The sequence below is a fragment of the Sorex fumeus genome, unplaced genomic scaffold, assembly GCF_029834395.1.
Source record: "Sorex fumeus unplaced genomic scaffold, SorFum_2.1 ptg000061l, whole genome shotgun sequence".
NCBI lineage: Eukaryota > Metazoa > Chordata > Mammalia > Eulipotyphla > Soricidae > Sorex > Sorex fumeus.
In genome coordinates this window covers 43786841-43799085 of record NW_026606118.1, presented here as the reverse complement: position 1 = coordinate 43799085, position 12245 = coordinate 43786841, and the positions used below count along the sequence as shown (strand labels likewise).

General features: G+C 40.8%; 1 protein-coding gene across 1 annotated transcript in view; it reads right to left on the bottom strand.

Moving 5' to 3' along the window:
• WDFY2 (WD repeat and FYVE domain containing 2) overlaps positions 1-12245 on the bottom strand; it is a 205264-nt gene that overhangs the window by 46180 nt on the left and 146839 nt on the right. Inside the window, exon 5 of the mRNA XM_056126109.1 lies at positions 6850-7000. Coding sequence (XP_055982084.1) covers positions 6850-7000 — 151 coding nt within the window. The remainder of the gene's footprint in view (positions 1-6849; positions 7001-12245) is intronic.

Genomic DNA, 12245 nt, shown 5'->3' with positions numbered 1-12245 from the left:
GGTATTTGGCATATTGGGTACGCCACGGGGAGTTTGCCAGACTCTGCCGCGTGGGCAGGCTACATTCGGTAGCCCGCCAGTTTGTCCAAAACACAGTAACAACGAAGTCTCCAATGAAGACGTTACTGGGCCTGCTTGAGCAAATCGATGAATAATAGGAGGACAGTGACAGTGACAGTGACACTATGCCCCAAAGTTAACTAAGAATGGGTAAGAGCCCTGAACAGGAAATAGATATTAGACCCAAAACACTGAAATACACGAAGAGAATAAACAACATATTCTATATTGGCTTCAGGGATGTCTTCAAGAATTCAATTAGAATGGCAAGGGAAACTAAAGCCAAAAAAAAAAAAAAAAGAAGGGGTTTACAAACTAAAATGTTTCTTGCCCAGCGAAAGAAACTATCATTAAATAAAAAAGACAACTCACTGAATGGGAGAAAATATTTACATATCCTACATCTGAGAAGAGGTTAATATGTAAGGTGATAAGGAACTAAAAAACAAAACAAAATAAGACAGAAAACTCAACAATAAGAAAACTCCATCAAGGAATGGGAAAGGGCTGGAGCGATAGTACAGCGGGTAGGGCGTTTTGCCTTGCACGTGGGCAACCCGAGTTTGATTCCCAGCATCCCATATGGTCCCCTGAGCACCGCCAGAAGGAACTCCTGAGTGCAGAGCCAGGAGTAACCTCTGCGTATCATCAAGTGTGACCCAAAAAGCAAAGCAAAAAAAAAAAAAAAGAAATGGGAAGAAAAGCTGAACAGACACTTCATCAAAGATATACAGATAGCTAGCAAGCACCTGAAAGAAATGTTCATCATCACTTATTGTGAGGAAAATGCAAGACCAAAACAAAACCAAAAGCCTATGAGGTATCTCCTCGTAAGTAGGACAACTGGAGTATTGTAACAAGGCCAGCGCCTGGCGCTGACAGAGGCTGCGAGAGGGGAGACACCCGCATGCTGCAAGTGGGAGTGTAAACTGGTCCAGCCTTGGAAAAACTGTGGGGATTTCTCAAAACATTAAAATTAGATATAGCAAGCACCCAAGGACCCAATACTTTCAGATATCTATACAAATAACATTCATTTGAAAAGATGTACATATACCTGTTCATTCCAATGCTATTTACTACTGCCACGATCTAGAAGCAAGTGACAGATGACAAATGAGAGGGCCAAGAAGACGTGGAATACTATAGTGCTGTAAGCAAAAGGGAAATCTCGTCTACTGCTACAATGTGGACAGAACTGGAAGGTTCATTCTAAGCAAAATATGACAGAGGGAACAAAACAAACATCGGATTATCTCACTGGTAAGTGAGATATAAATAAAGCAATAAAATGCACAAGAAGCCACACAGAAACGGCCCTTGGACTCTGAAAGCATAACTGAGATCACTAGAGAGCATGTGAGTGGATGGGAGGGAATGTCCGACAGAGTGAATGACACTGCTCTATGGTGGGGTCTGGCACACAGTTCAAAGAGGGATAAAAAACGTGTGCCTTAAAACAGCCCCATGTGACAAAATTGAGGAGGAAGAGGAGTGGGAGAAGGGGGAAGAGGAAGAAAGAGAAAAAGCCAAGAAGCTATAAATGTCTAGTGGGGGCATATCAAAGACATTGGAGAAAATATGATAGTTTTTGAAGCCAAAGATGGGGAAATTTGAGGATTGAAAAAGACAATTTACTGAAATATACTGACTATACAATCAAACCAAACAAACCCTAATAATGTATAATGGAGCAATAGCACAGTGGGTAGGGCGTTTGCCTTGCACGCAGCCAACATGGCCGACCCAAGTTCGATTCTTCCGCCCCTCTTGGAGAGCCCCACAAACTTCCAAGAGTATCTCGACCCCACGGCAGAGCCTGGCAAGCTCCCCGTGACGTATTCAATATGCCAAGCACAGTAACAACAAAGTCTCCAAGTCTCCAATGGAGACGTTACTGGGCCCGCTAGAGAAAAATCGATGAACAATGGGAGGGCAGTGACAGTGACAGAAGTGACAGAATGATCCTTATTAGAGATAACCAGGACACTAAATCTCTACTCTGAAAATGAGGAATTAAAGAGAAATAATTAATAATTTACTGGCTTTTCCTCATTGTATTTCAAGGTAACCAAATATGTGAATATGAGAAATTTATGTGAAAATTTGTGACAATTCTAGTTCATAAAAGAACCCCAACTAACACCAGGGGGAAGATAAAGCGACAGGACTATAAGATTACCATTTTGCAAGCCTAAAGAAAGCACCTGCTGAGACAAAGATCAGCAATGACTGAAACCATCAGTAAGAGGCTGAGAGGAGGACAGAGCCACAGGGAGTTGCTGGTACCACCTGCACTGCCCATAAACCTCAGTCCTGCTGGACCAGCAGCAGTGACCTAAAACTGCGCGTCCTGCAGGAAAGCAACCTAGAACCAGATGGTTCCCTGAGCACCACCAGGAGTAGAACCTGAGTGTAGAACCAGGAGCAACCCCTGAGCATCGCCGGGTGTGACCCAAAAAGCAAAAAACAAAAACAAAACAAAACAAACAAAAACACGTGGGACTGTCTATATGTGAACGATGCACAAGTGAATGTATCCAATTACAAACAATCCCACTTCCAAATCGATTTTTTAAGTTAAAGTTTAAAAAGAAGAATTATTCACTGATATGAAGAAGCGATTTTTAATTCTGAGAATAGCACTGGGATAATTTTTAAAAGTCCTTAGAGATTTCAGATGTGCAAGCACAGGAGAGGATGTAAGGGTGAAATGACATTGGGTTCAGAGTTAGCTTTGAACCATGTTGCAGCAGAGAGGAAAAGTCAAAAAAGGGGCAAACACATCAACTGCAGCGCTAGGCAACAGGTGTGGAGCGCCCTTTCTTTTCTTCAATCTGGGGCATGGTTTGAGACTTTTCAGAATAAAATGTCTGCATTTTTGAAAAACGAAGGGGACAATGCACAACAGATTCTTCCAGTTTTAAGAACATGGAGGATTTGTACTCCCTTACAAATTATCACATGTATATAAAGTAAGATTAGCTGTTTAAGGAACAAAACCAATGGAAATTTATCTTGATTATAAGAACCCAGATGAAAAAAAAAGACTCGATCTGATATTTAACAATTTCAGGTGATTAATAGTAATAAAGGCTATTTGGAAGAGGGCCAAAATAAAATTATAATATAACCTCAAAGCCAGTTGAGTGGCATTAAGTATGAGATGAGGAAATATTAAAATCAAGGTGCTCTTAATACCTTATCAGCACTCTCTCTGGGACTAGAAATATTCTATCGACTCTGTCCACTGGTGTGACATACTGAAAAGTCTCCATCACAAATAAAATCTTCAAATAAAGAGCTTCTGGATTATTTGTGGGAACATAAAAAATGTGATCAAAATAAAGTCAAACTGACAACACTGAAAGATGAGGCTGAACAAATTTCTAAATCTACCAATTAGTGAGTAACTTGGGAGAAAAAGAACAGTTCTATTCCCGGGCACTAACTTGCCCTGCAACTGTGGGGAATAGTCCGCTCAACTTGATTTCATAAGCTGTGCAGATACGAGCTGGAAGATTATACGGGTCTAAATTCTAAAGCTGATCCTTCCAGGTAACAGACATGAGCTGCTGATAAAGTCACTGAATCTTCCTAGGTCTCAGGACCTACACTGTGAAATTGGAGAATTATGTCTTTTTCTTATTGTCGCTTATTTTGATAGTAATCAATATAACATTATATAGGAGCATGGAAAATTTCATGTAAAGGGATTAAAAGTGAGAGACAGATTCTACTTTTTCCTTTCCTTTCCTCATTCTTTTCTTTCCCATTATTTATAGGTCACTTAATATTTGAACCTTCAGATCTTTAGTCAGAGAAACAAAAGGTTTTGAGGTTACTCAGAAACTGACAATTCAATTTGTGAAGCGGTCTGTTTTCCTTAATTTTTGTACTTGCATTTTGGTTATTTTCATGGCATAACCTCTCACTTCCAAGAGGCTTGAAAAGAGAAAAAGGTTCATAATTCAATCTGATTCAAATGCCACTTGGGCAGAAGGCAAGAAATGTGTTACTGTACAGAAGTCGCTCAGCACCAGTTCACTATGAAGAGAAATGGAGGTAATGCTATTATTCAAAGACCTGTAAGTTGTGTCAACAGAAATTCTGTCCATTATCAATTAAAAAACAATTCCCCCCAAGAAAACTCAAATAAACCAAAAACCAAAAATTTCATGGAAGTATGGGAGGTAGCAAAAGAGAAAAGAAGGGGTGTGCTGGGAGCTGGGCTGTTCCCAGGAGACTGTTTCAAAGCTGGGTTTAAATATGAACCCTTGGCGCATATGCTGCCTGAGCCCATGTGTGCATATATACCCACGTGGCCAAGCACATGTGGTACCCGAGCCCATGTGTCGCCCGCATCTCCCCTCTTGAGATGTGTACTTTCATGCTTTCATGTCTAATTGTCTAATGCTAGGATGTGTGTAGGGGCTCTCTCTCCACCCTTGGAGAAGCCCGTGTTCTCTCTTGAGTATGTCTGTCTGTCTGTCTCTCTCTCTCTCTCTCTCTCTCTCTCCCCACACACACACACCTGCACCTAAAAATCCTCCAAATAAAATCTATTTGTTTAGAAAATAAATAAATAAATAAATGTGAACCCTTAACACTGTGGGCTGCTGATTAACCTGTGGACCTGGCAGATCACAGGAAAAAACCTACAGGCTTGGAAGAGTCAAACTGTTCTTGGCTGAGACCCTTTGGCAAAAGCAGAGCTGCTATGCCTTAGTGTGTGGCACTGGAAAAATAGCAGATACACACGCTTCCAGGAGCAAGGTTTGGCACAGTGGCCCTGAAATCAGAGCCACAGAGGGAGACAGGGACAGATTCGCAGTGCTAGCAAGGTGGGACTGGATGAGACAGCCACACTTGAATGAGAAAATAAAGGCAGAGGCACACACAGAGAGAGAGAGAGAGAGAGAGAGAGAGAGAGAGAGAGAGAGAGAGAGAGAGAGAGAGAGAACACAAATCATAGATTCAAAGTCAAAAAAGGAGGCTGATTTTTGGAAACGCCTGAAGAAAGGAGTCAAGGACTACCAAGTCAGGACAAGTTAAATTCTGTGCAAGTCTGTTTTGTTTTTTGTTTTCACTTTTAGAGAGTTTCAAAAATTATCTACTGCTATATTCTTTAAAGTGATATAAAAGACACAGAAGATTTATCACTAAGTTTGGTGATAAAGAAGGCAGCTTGTTAGGAACAAATGATCTGGATGCCACTGGTCCTTTTCTCAAGATATCAAAGCACAGTGGGTGAAAATAGGGATCCAGGGCAGGAAACCTTGTTTCTGGTGGAGATCTTTCTCTCTGACTAGCTGCATGGCCTGATAAGGTACATGGATTTCCACTAACCCATCTGAAAAAGGAGGAGATGAACGATGATCTCTAGGGTTCTTCCAGTCCTGACAACTTAAGAAATCACTAATCTTTTGTCAAGAAGATGTTTCTTTCTTTTTCTTTTCCTTTTTTTTTTTTTTTTTTTTTTTTTTTTGCTTTTTGGGTCACACCTGGTGATGCTCAGGGGTTACTCCTGGCTTTGCACTCAGGAATTACTCCTGGCAGTGCTCAGGGGACCATATGGGATATGGGGAATCGAATCTGGGTCAGCCATATGTAAGGCAAATGCCCTACCCACTGTGCTATCACTCCAGCCCCATGAAGTTTCTTATATATCAACTTAAGCATCAAACCTGTCAAAACTGATTTTTAGAAACCAAGCTTTGGAGTTTTTAATAACAGACTGCACCACGCTCTCAAAGATGAGTTGTTTCTCCTTCCCATTCTTTATCACCCTTCCTTCTGGTCTTCTTGGTACCTGGCCACTTTTATAACTTTTCTCAATGGCCATTAGGTTCTTCCAGTGAGGAAAGTAAGAGTGACATTATCCTAGACACACACAAAAATACAGCTACTGCCAAAGGTCTGCAAGGAAGTAGCACAGTGCAGTGCCAAGTCAGAGTGTTGAGAACTACTGAAGAAGACAGTTGATAAATATGAGCTGAAAACGTGAAAGCAAGTCTTACAGCTTTGATTGACACATGATCTGTTTCACCTATTTCCTCACTTGTCAGAGGCAGAGAGAGAGAATCTAGGCTTTTTGAACTACGCTACTGAAGACCCTTCACTCTTTACATCAGAGCAGTGCCCAGCATCTTCAAACGTGTTAAGTCTCTGCTCAGCGAAGCAGAGGCTACATACAATACCCAGTACTAGTAGGGAATCTCACTAACCCCAGGAACCCTAGAGAGAGTCCTGGAAAAATATCACTGATACCATTCTACATAGCCTGGAACAATCTCGAACCTAGAGCAAAGCATGCAGTGAGTGCTACACCTAACAGATTCCACCTAACACATTCTGTGTGTAGCAAGGCAATTCCTTAATAAATAGGTTGTAAGTAAATAGGGTCTGTATGTTTTGTTTGCCCAGCACAGACAGGGATGTTCACAACCTTAACGTTTATGTATAAGATACTTCTGCACAGATAAATAAAAGTATGTTGTTGATGATGTTCCTTGCTCTGTCCTGTAATTCTTTGAGACAGCTGAAGCTCACAAACCGGAGCTGTTTCCCATCTAGATGTCACCCCTTGTGTCATAGAAGGTCCTGAACAGGGTAGGTGATTTCAGGTGAAGTGACTTCACAGGAAAACACATGAAGACTGGGGGAATCTACGTACATCTTAATCAGCACAGCAAATAAAACAAAAAGTGTTCAAGTTGCACATACCCAAATTTTCATGAAAAAGGAAGTCAACAGCCCACCAAGAGATTTTTGTCCAGCAAAGGATACTGCAGACCTGAGGCCACTGCACTGGTACGGTAACCTCCTAGTCGCTGACCGCTCTCGGAGCAATGCCAGGCAAATTGCTTGTCCTGGCCTGTGCTCAGCACCCACTCCAGTTCCAGGACGAACAGGACCATCGTGACTCTGCTCTGATGTGCTAGAACCAAGAGACAAGAAAACAACCTATGAAACATCCTAAAGGAGGTCAGTAGAACTCAATCCATGGAAAGACAGCATCTTGTTTGCTGCCAGGAGTCATGTCCACCATGACAGATAGAGCCAGAGCACTGCTTCTTTTAGGGGGAGGTGGGTGCCTTTATGTCAAACAACTCTCCATCTCCTCCCTCTGCTTTCTCCCCTCCCTGCCCTCCTCCTCTGTTTATGACAATCCTGAGATTACTATCAAATCAGAGCTCCCATCACCTCATGCAGACCTAGGTTTGGGTCTGCTGGCTTAGACCACATAACCACTGGACTGACCCTTGCAAAGAGGAACATTTTCTCATTTTATAGACTCAGCCCCACCGTGGCAAGACATCCCTCTGGAACAGTTAAAAAATAATGCAGAAAGAATCCTACTAAGTACCGATAATCATGTCATCAAATGCCTGATTTTGTTATTTGAAGCATGACTAATCTTAGGCGATATCAAAGCACTAATACTAAGACTTCTAGAACCCATTTTTTGGAGGTATCCGCCGCCATTAAGAAACAATATTGTCTTTAAAAGACAATGTTAGTTCAATGTGACCATGTTAACTCAAATATTAGTTCAATGTTAAATAATGTGACTTCTTGTAACTGTGTCACCAGATGTCCAACTTAAATTCCACCAGTGATGGAATTAAAAAAAAAGAAATCTCTGTAATAGATTCAAATGTACCCAAGTTACTACAGGCAGAAGTGGCCCTCAGCACTTTTATATCTCTTTCTCACACAAAGGCTTTCCGCTTTGTATCTGTCATTTTCAAAGTTCCAGGGGCTAACAGGATTCTAGAAGGAAAGAGTTCACATGCTAGAGAAGACAAGTGTGTTAAGCTCCTTGTTCAAAGCAACACAAACTCTGAGCTGAACTGAGAATTAGAGCCCTTCTCTCTCACTTGAAGTTGGTTCTGTTACCTGGCAGGCTGTCTGTGACAATTAAAAACAAACACACTCTGAGAAATCAGAGCATCTTCTCTCTATCCCCGTTGTACGTTTCTGCTTCTAGGCCACACCTGGCAGTGCTCAGGGCTTGCTCCTAGCTCTCGTGCACAGAGATCACACCTGGACGTACTCAGGAGACCATACACCATGTTGGGGACTGAACCTCAGAGCACTTTCTCAAAGATGACAGAATTCTTTATGCAAAAAAGAAATCTTTTTAAATTAAGATACATATGTATTATATCACTGTGTCACTGTCATCCTATTGTTCATCGATTTACTCGAGTGGGCACCAGTAAGGTCTCCATTCATCCCACCCCTGAGATTTTAGCAGTCTCTCCTTACTTGTCTTTCCCAATGCTGCCGTATTGGAGGGTCTTTCAGGGTCAGGGGATTGCGACTCGTTATTGTTACTGTTTTTGGCATATCAAATACGCCATGGGGGGATTGCCAGGCCCTGCCGTGCAGGCGGCATACTCATATGTATTTTCCTAATATGCTTGCTGCTACAAATTTTTCCTGAAGGACTATCTCAAGCACTATCCCATAAATTTTGATCTGGTATATTTTCTGGTGTATTTTGTTTAGAATAGTAATTTCTCTTTTGAGAAATTTCTTTTATGACTGATGGATTCTTCAGAATCATATAACTTTTTCAAACATTTAGGAATTTTCCAGAGATGCTTCTGTTACTGACTCTTATTTTGATTTCATTTGGATCAGAAAACACACCTTGCATGATCTGAAATTTACTAAATCCTGTTTATAGTCCAGAATACACTCTACCTTGTGAAATGTTCTGTGTACATTTGGAAAGAACATATTTTGCTTAAGCTAAATAGAATTTTTTACTGAGGTCAAATAAAATATTCGGCTGATAGTGCTGTTCCAATCTTCCATTTCTTATTGATTCCTGCTTACTTAATCTATTAATTAGTAGATATGTACAATCAATTACTGACCATGGAGTACTGCTATGATTATGATGCTAAGTCACCAACAAAACTGAGTTGGTGACTAACTCTACTGCTAACTAACTCTCACAACGTACTCTTGCCATACAAGAACAGAGGAAAATCTCAACTACAATTATGGACATGCCCATTTCTCTTTCTGAAGTTTTATCAGATTTTTGCTTCCATGAATTGCTGCATGGCTATTTTTGGACAGCAATAAACACTGAGGAATGCTGTGTTCTCCTGATAGACTGACCCTTTTGGGTTTTGAAACAAAATATATTTTTTGGTTTGGGGGCGATGCCTGGCGGTGCACAGGGTTACTCCTGATTCTGCACTCATGAATTACTCCTGGCGGTGTTCGGTGGAACATATGGGCTACTGAGAACTGAACCCAGGTTGGCTACTTGCAAGGCAAATGCCCTACCTGCTGTAATATTGTTCTGGCCCCAAAGTGTTATTTTTTATACATAGTAATATTCTATTTTTTCTGGAGGGATGTCTTCCAATTGCTTCTCAGTTGGCCTGGAGGACCCCTCCAAGCAATTCTTGGTCAACAGAGCTGGAGGTTCAAGGTGAGGGCCCAAGAATGTGAAGTGATGGCTATTACCTGGGCCATCCCAACAATGCTCACAGGCCACAGAGTCATACCCAACAGTGCAAGGCATGTCCTTAACCTCTATATAGTGTCTCTGGCCCCATATCTAGTCATTTTCTTTGCTCTGAAATCTACTAGGTTACTATTAGCTTGTTTACTCCAGTTTTCTTTTGATGGGTACTTCCAAGGTTTAGCTACTTCCATTCTTTTACTTTTAACACACTACTGGTTTTTCAATACATATACTGTAAGTGATTTATATTTAGGTTTTCCCTTTTCTTCCCTTTTCACTCAATCTGATGGTTTCTGACTTTTAATTTGATTCAAACCATACACATTTAACGTGATGACTATACCTTGTCAGTATTATATCTATTATCTTGCTATTCTCTATGTCCCCTTCTGTTCCTCTTCCCTTTCCTTGTTACTCTTGAAATATTATTATTTTTTCCAACTGTATAATTTTTTAAAATTTTACTGAATCACTGTGAGATAGTTACAATCTTTCATGTTTGGGTTACAATCATGCAATGATCAAACACCCATCCCTCCACCAGTGCACATTCCCCACCACCAATATCCCCGGCATACCCCCCCTTTCCCACCCTCCCCCTGCCTCCAGGGCAGACAATGTTCCCCATACTCTCTCTCTACTTTGGGGCATTATAGTCTGCAACACGGACACTGAGAGGTTACCATGTTTGGGCCTTTATCTACTTTCTGTACACATCTCCCATCCCGACCAGTTCCTCGAGCCTCATTTTCTTAGTGATACCTTCTCTATTCCAGTTGCCTTGTCCCCTTTGCTCATGAGGCAGGCTTCCAGCTATGAAGCAATCTTCCTGTCCCTTGTATCTACTATCCTTACGTATCAGCCTCTTGTTATGTTGTTTTATACTCTACAAATGAGTGCAGTTCTTCTATGTGTGCCCCTCTCTTTCTGACTCATTTCACTTAGCATGATACTCTACATGTCTATCCATTTATAAGCAAAGTTCATGACTTTATCTCTCCTGACAGCTGCATAGTATTCCACTGTATAGATGTACCAGTTTCTTTAACCAGTCATCTCTTCTAGGGCACTTGGGTTGTTTCCAGATTTTGGCTATTGTGAACAGTGCTGCAATAAACATATAGGCACAGATGTCATTTTTACTGTGCTTTTTTGCATCCTCAGGATATATTCCCAGAAGTGGTAATGTGGGGTCATATGGAAGCTCAATTTCTAGTTTTTGAAGGACTGTCCATATTGTTTTCAAGGAAAGCCTCTTCAACAAGTGGTGCTGGGAAAACTGGATAGCTACCTGAAAAAAAAAATGAACTCTGACCTCTGTGTAATGCCATGCACAAAAGTCAGACCAAAGTGGATTAAAGACCTCAATATCAGACATGAATCCATAAGGTACATAGAGGAAAATGTAGGCAGAAATCTCCAGGACACTGAAGCTAAAAGTATCTTTAAGGATGAAACAGCACTGACCAGTCAAGTGGAAGCAAACATAAACAAATGGGACCACATCAAACTAAGAAGCTTCTGCACCTCAAAAGAGACAGTGACCAAAATACAGAAAAAGCCCACAGAATGGGAAAGAATATTTACCCAATACTCATCTGATAAGGAATTAATATCCAGGATATACAAGATACTAGGAGGATTGTAAAAGGAAAAAAAAACCTCCAACCCCATCAAAAAATGGGGAGAAGAAATGAACAGAAGTTTCCTCAAAAAAGAAATACAAATGGCCAAAGGCACATGATAAATTGCTCCACATCACTAGCCATCAGGGAAATGCAAATCAAAACAACAATGAGATATCATCTTTTGAATGGCACACATTCAAAAGAACAAAAGCAACCAGTGCTGGCGTGGATGTGGAGAAAAAGGGACACTCTTTCACTGTTGGTAGAAATGCCTACTAGTCCAGCCTTTCCAAAAAAAACTTTTTTTTGTTCCACTATATCTCTCTGGATGACTTATTAGTTCAACTTTTTTTATTCGTTATTTTCCCTAGGGTTAACAAAATGCATCTTTAACCTATTATAGTCTTCCTTCAAGTGATATTAAATGTAACTTCTTACATATAAGAAGTTAATACATATAATATAATTATTATATTACATATAAAAGCCTGAAGGATACTTTTACTTCTCCTGTCTAATCTTTTGTAATATACTTTTGTCAGATAATTTATTTTTTTATATTGTGAACCTAATGAACATTATATAACCTTGTCCTTATTTTCAGTCAAATAATCAATTTTCTTTTAAAATTATTTTAAAAGGTCAAAGAGACAGGCCAACTGGCTGAGCACATTCTTTGCACCTGGAAGACCTAGGATTTTTCCCTCGCACTTCATGGTCCCCCAAGCACTGCCACAGACCCCTGAGCACAGCCCAGGAATAGCTGTTGAAGCCTGGTAGGTGCAGCCCAACCCCACCTCGTGAGGAAAAAAAAAAAAAAAAGAGGCTAGCACTATATAACTGGTTTTAAAATGCAATAGAACTGTAGCACTGTCGTCCGGTTGTTCACTGATTTGCTCGAGCAGGCACCAATAACGTCTCCATTCATCCCTGTCACGTGCTAGGAGAGCCTGGCAAGGTACCGAGAGTATCCTACCCACACGGCAGAGCCTGGCAAGCTCCCGTGGCGTATTCAATATGCCAAAAACAGTAACAACAAGTCTCACTTCGTGTTCTTGGAG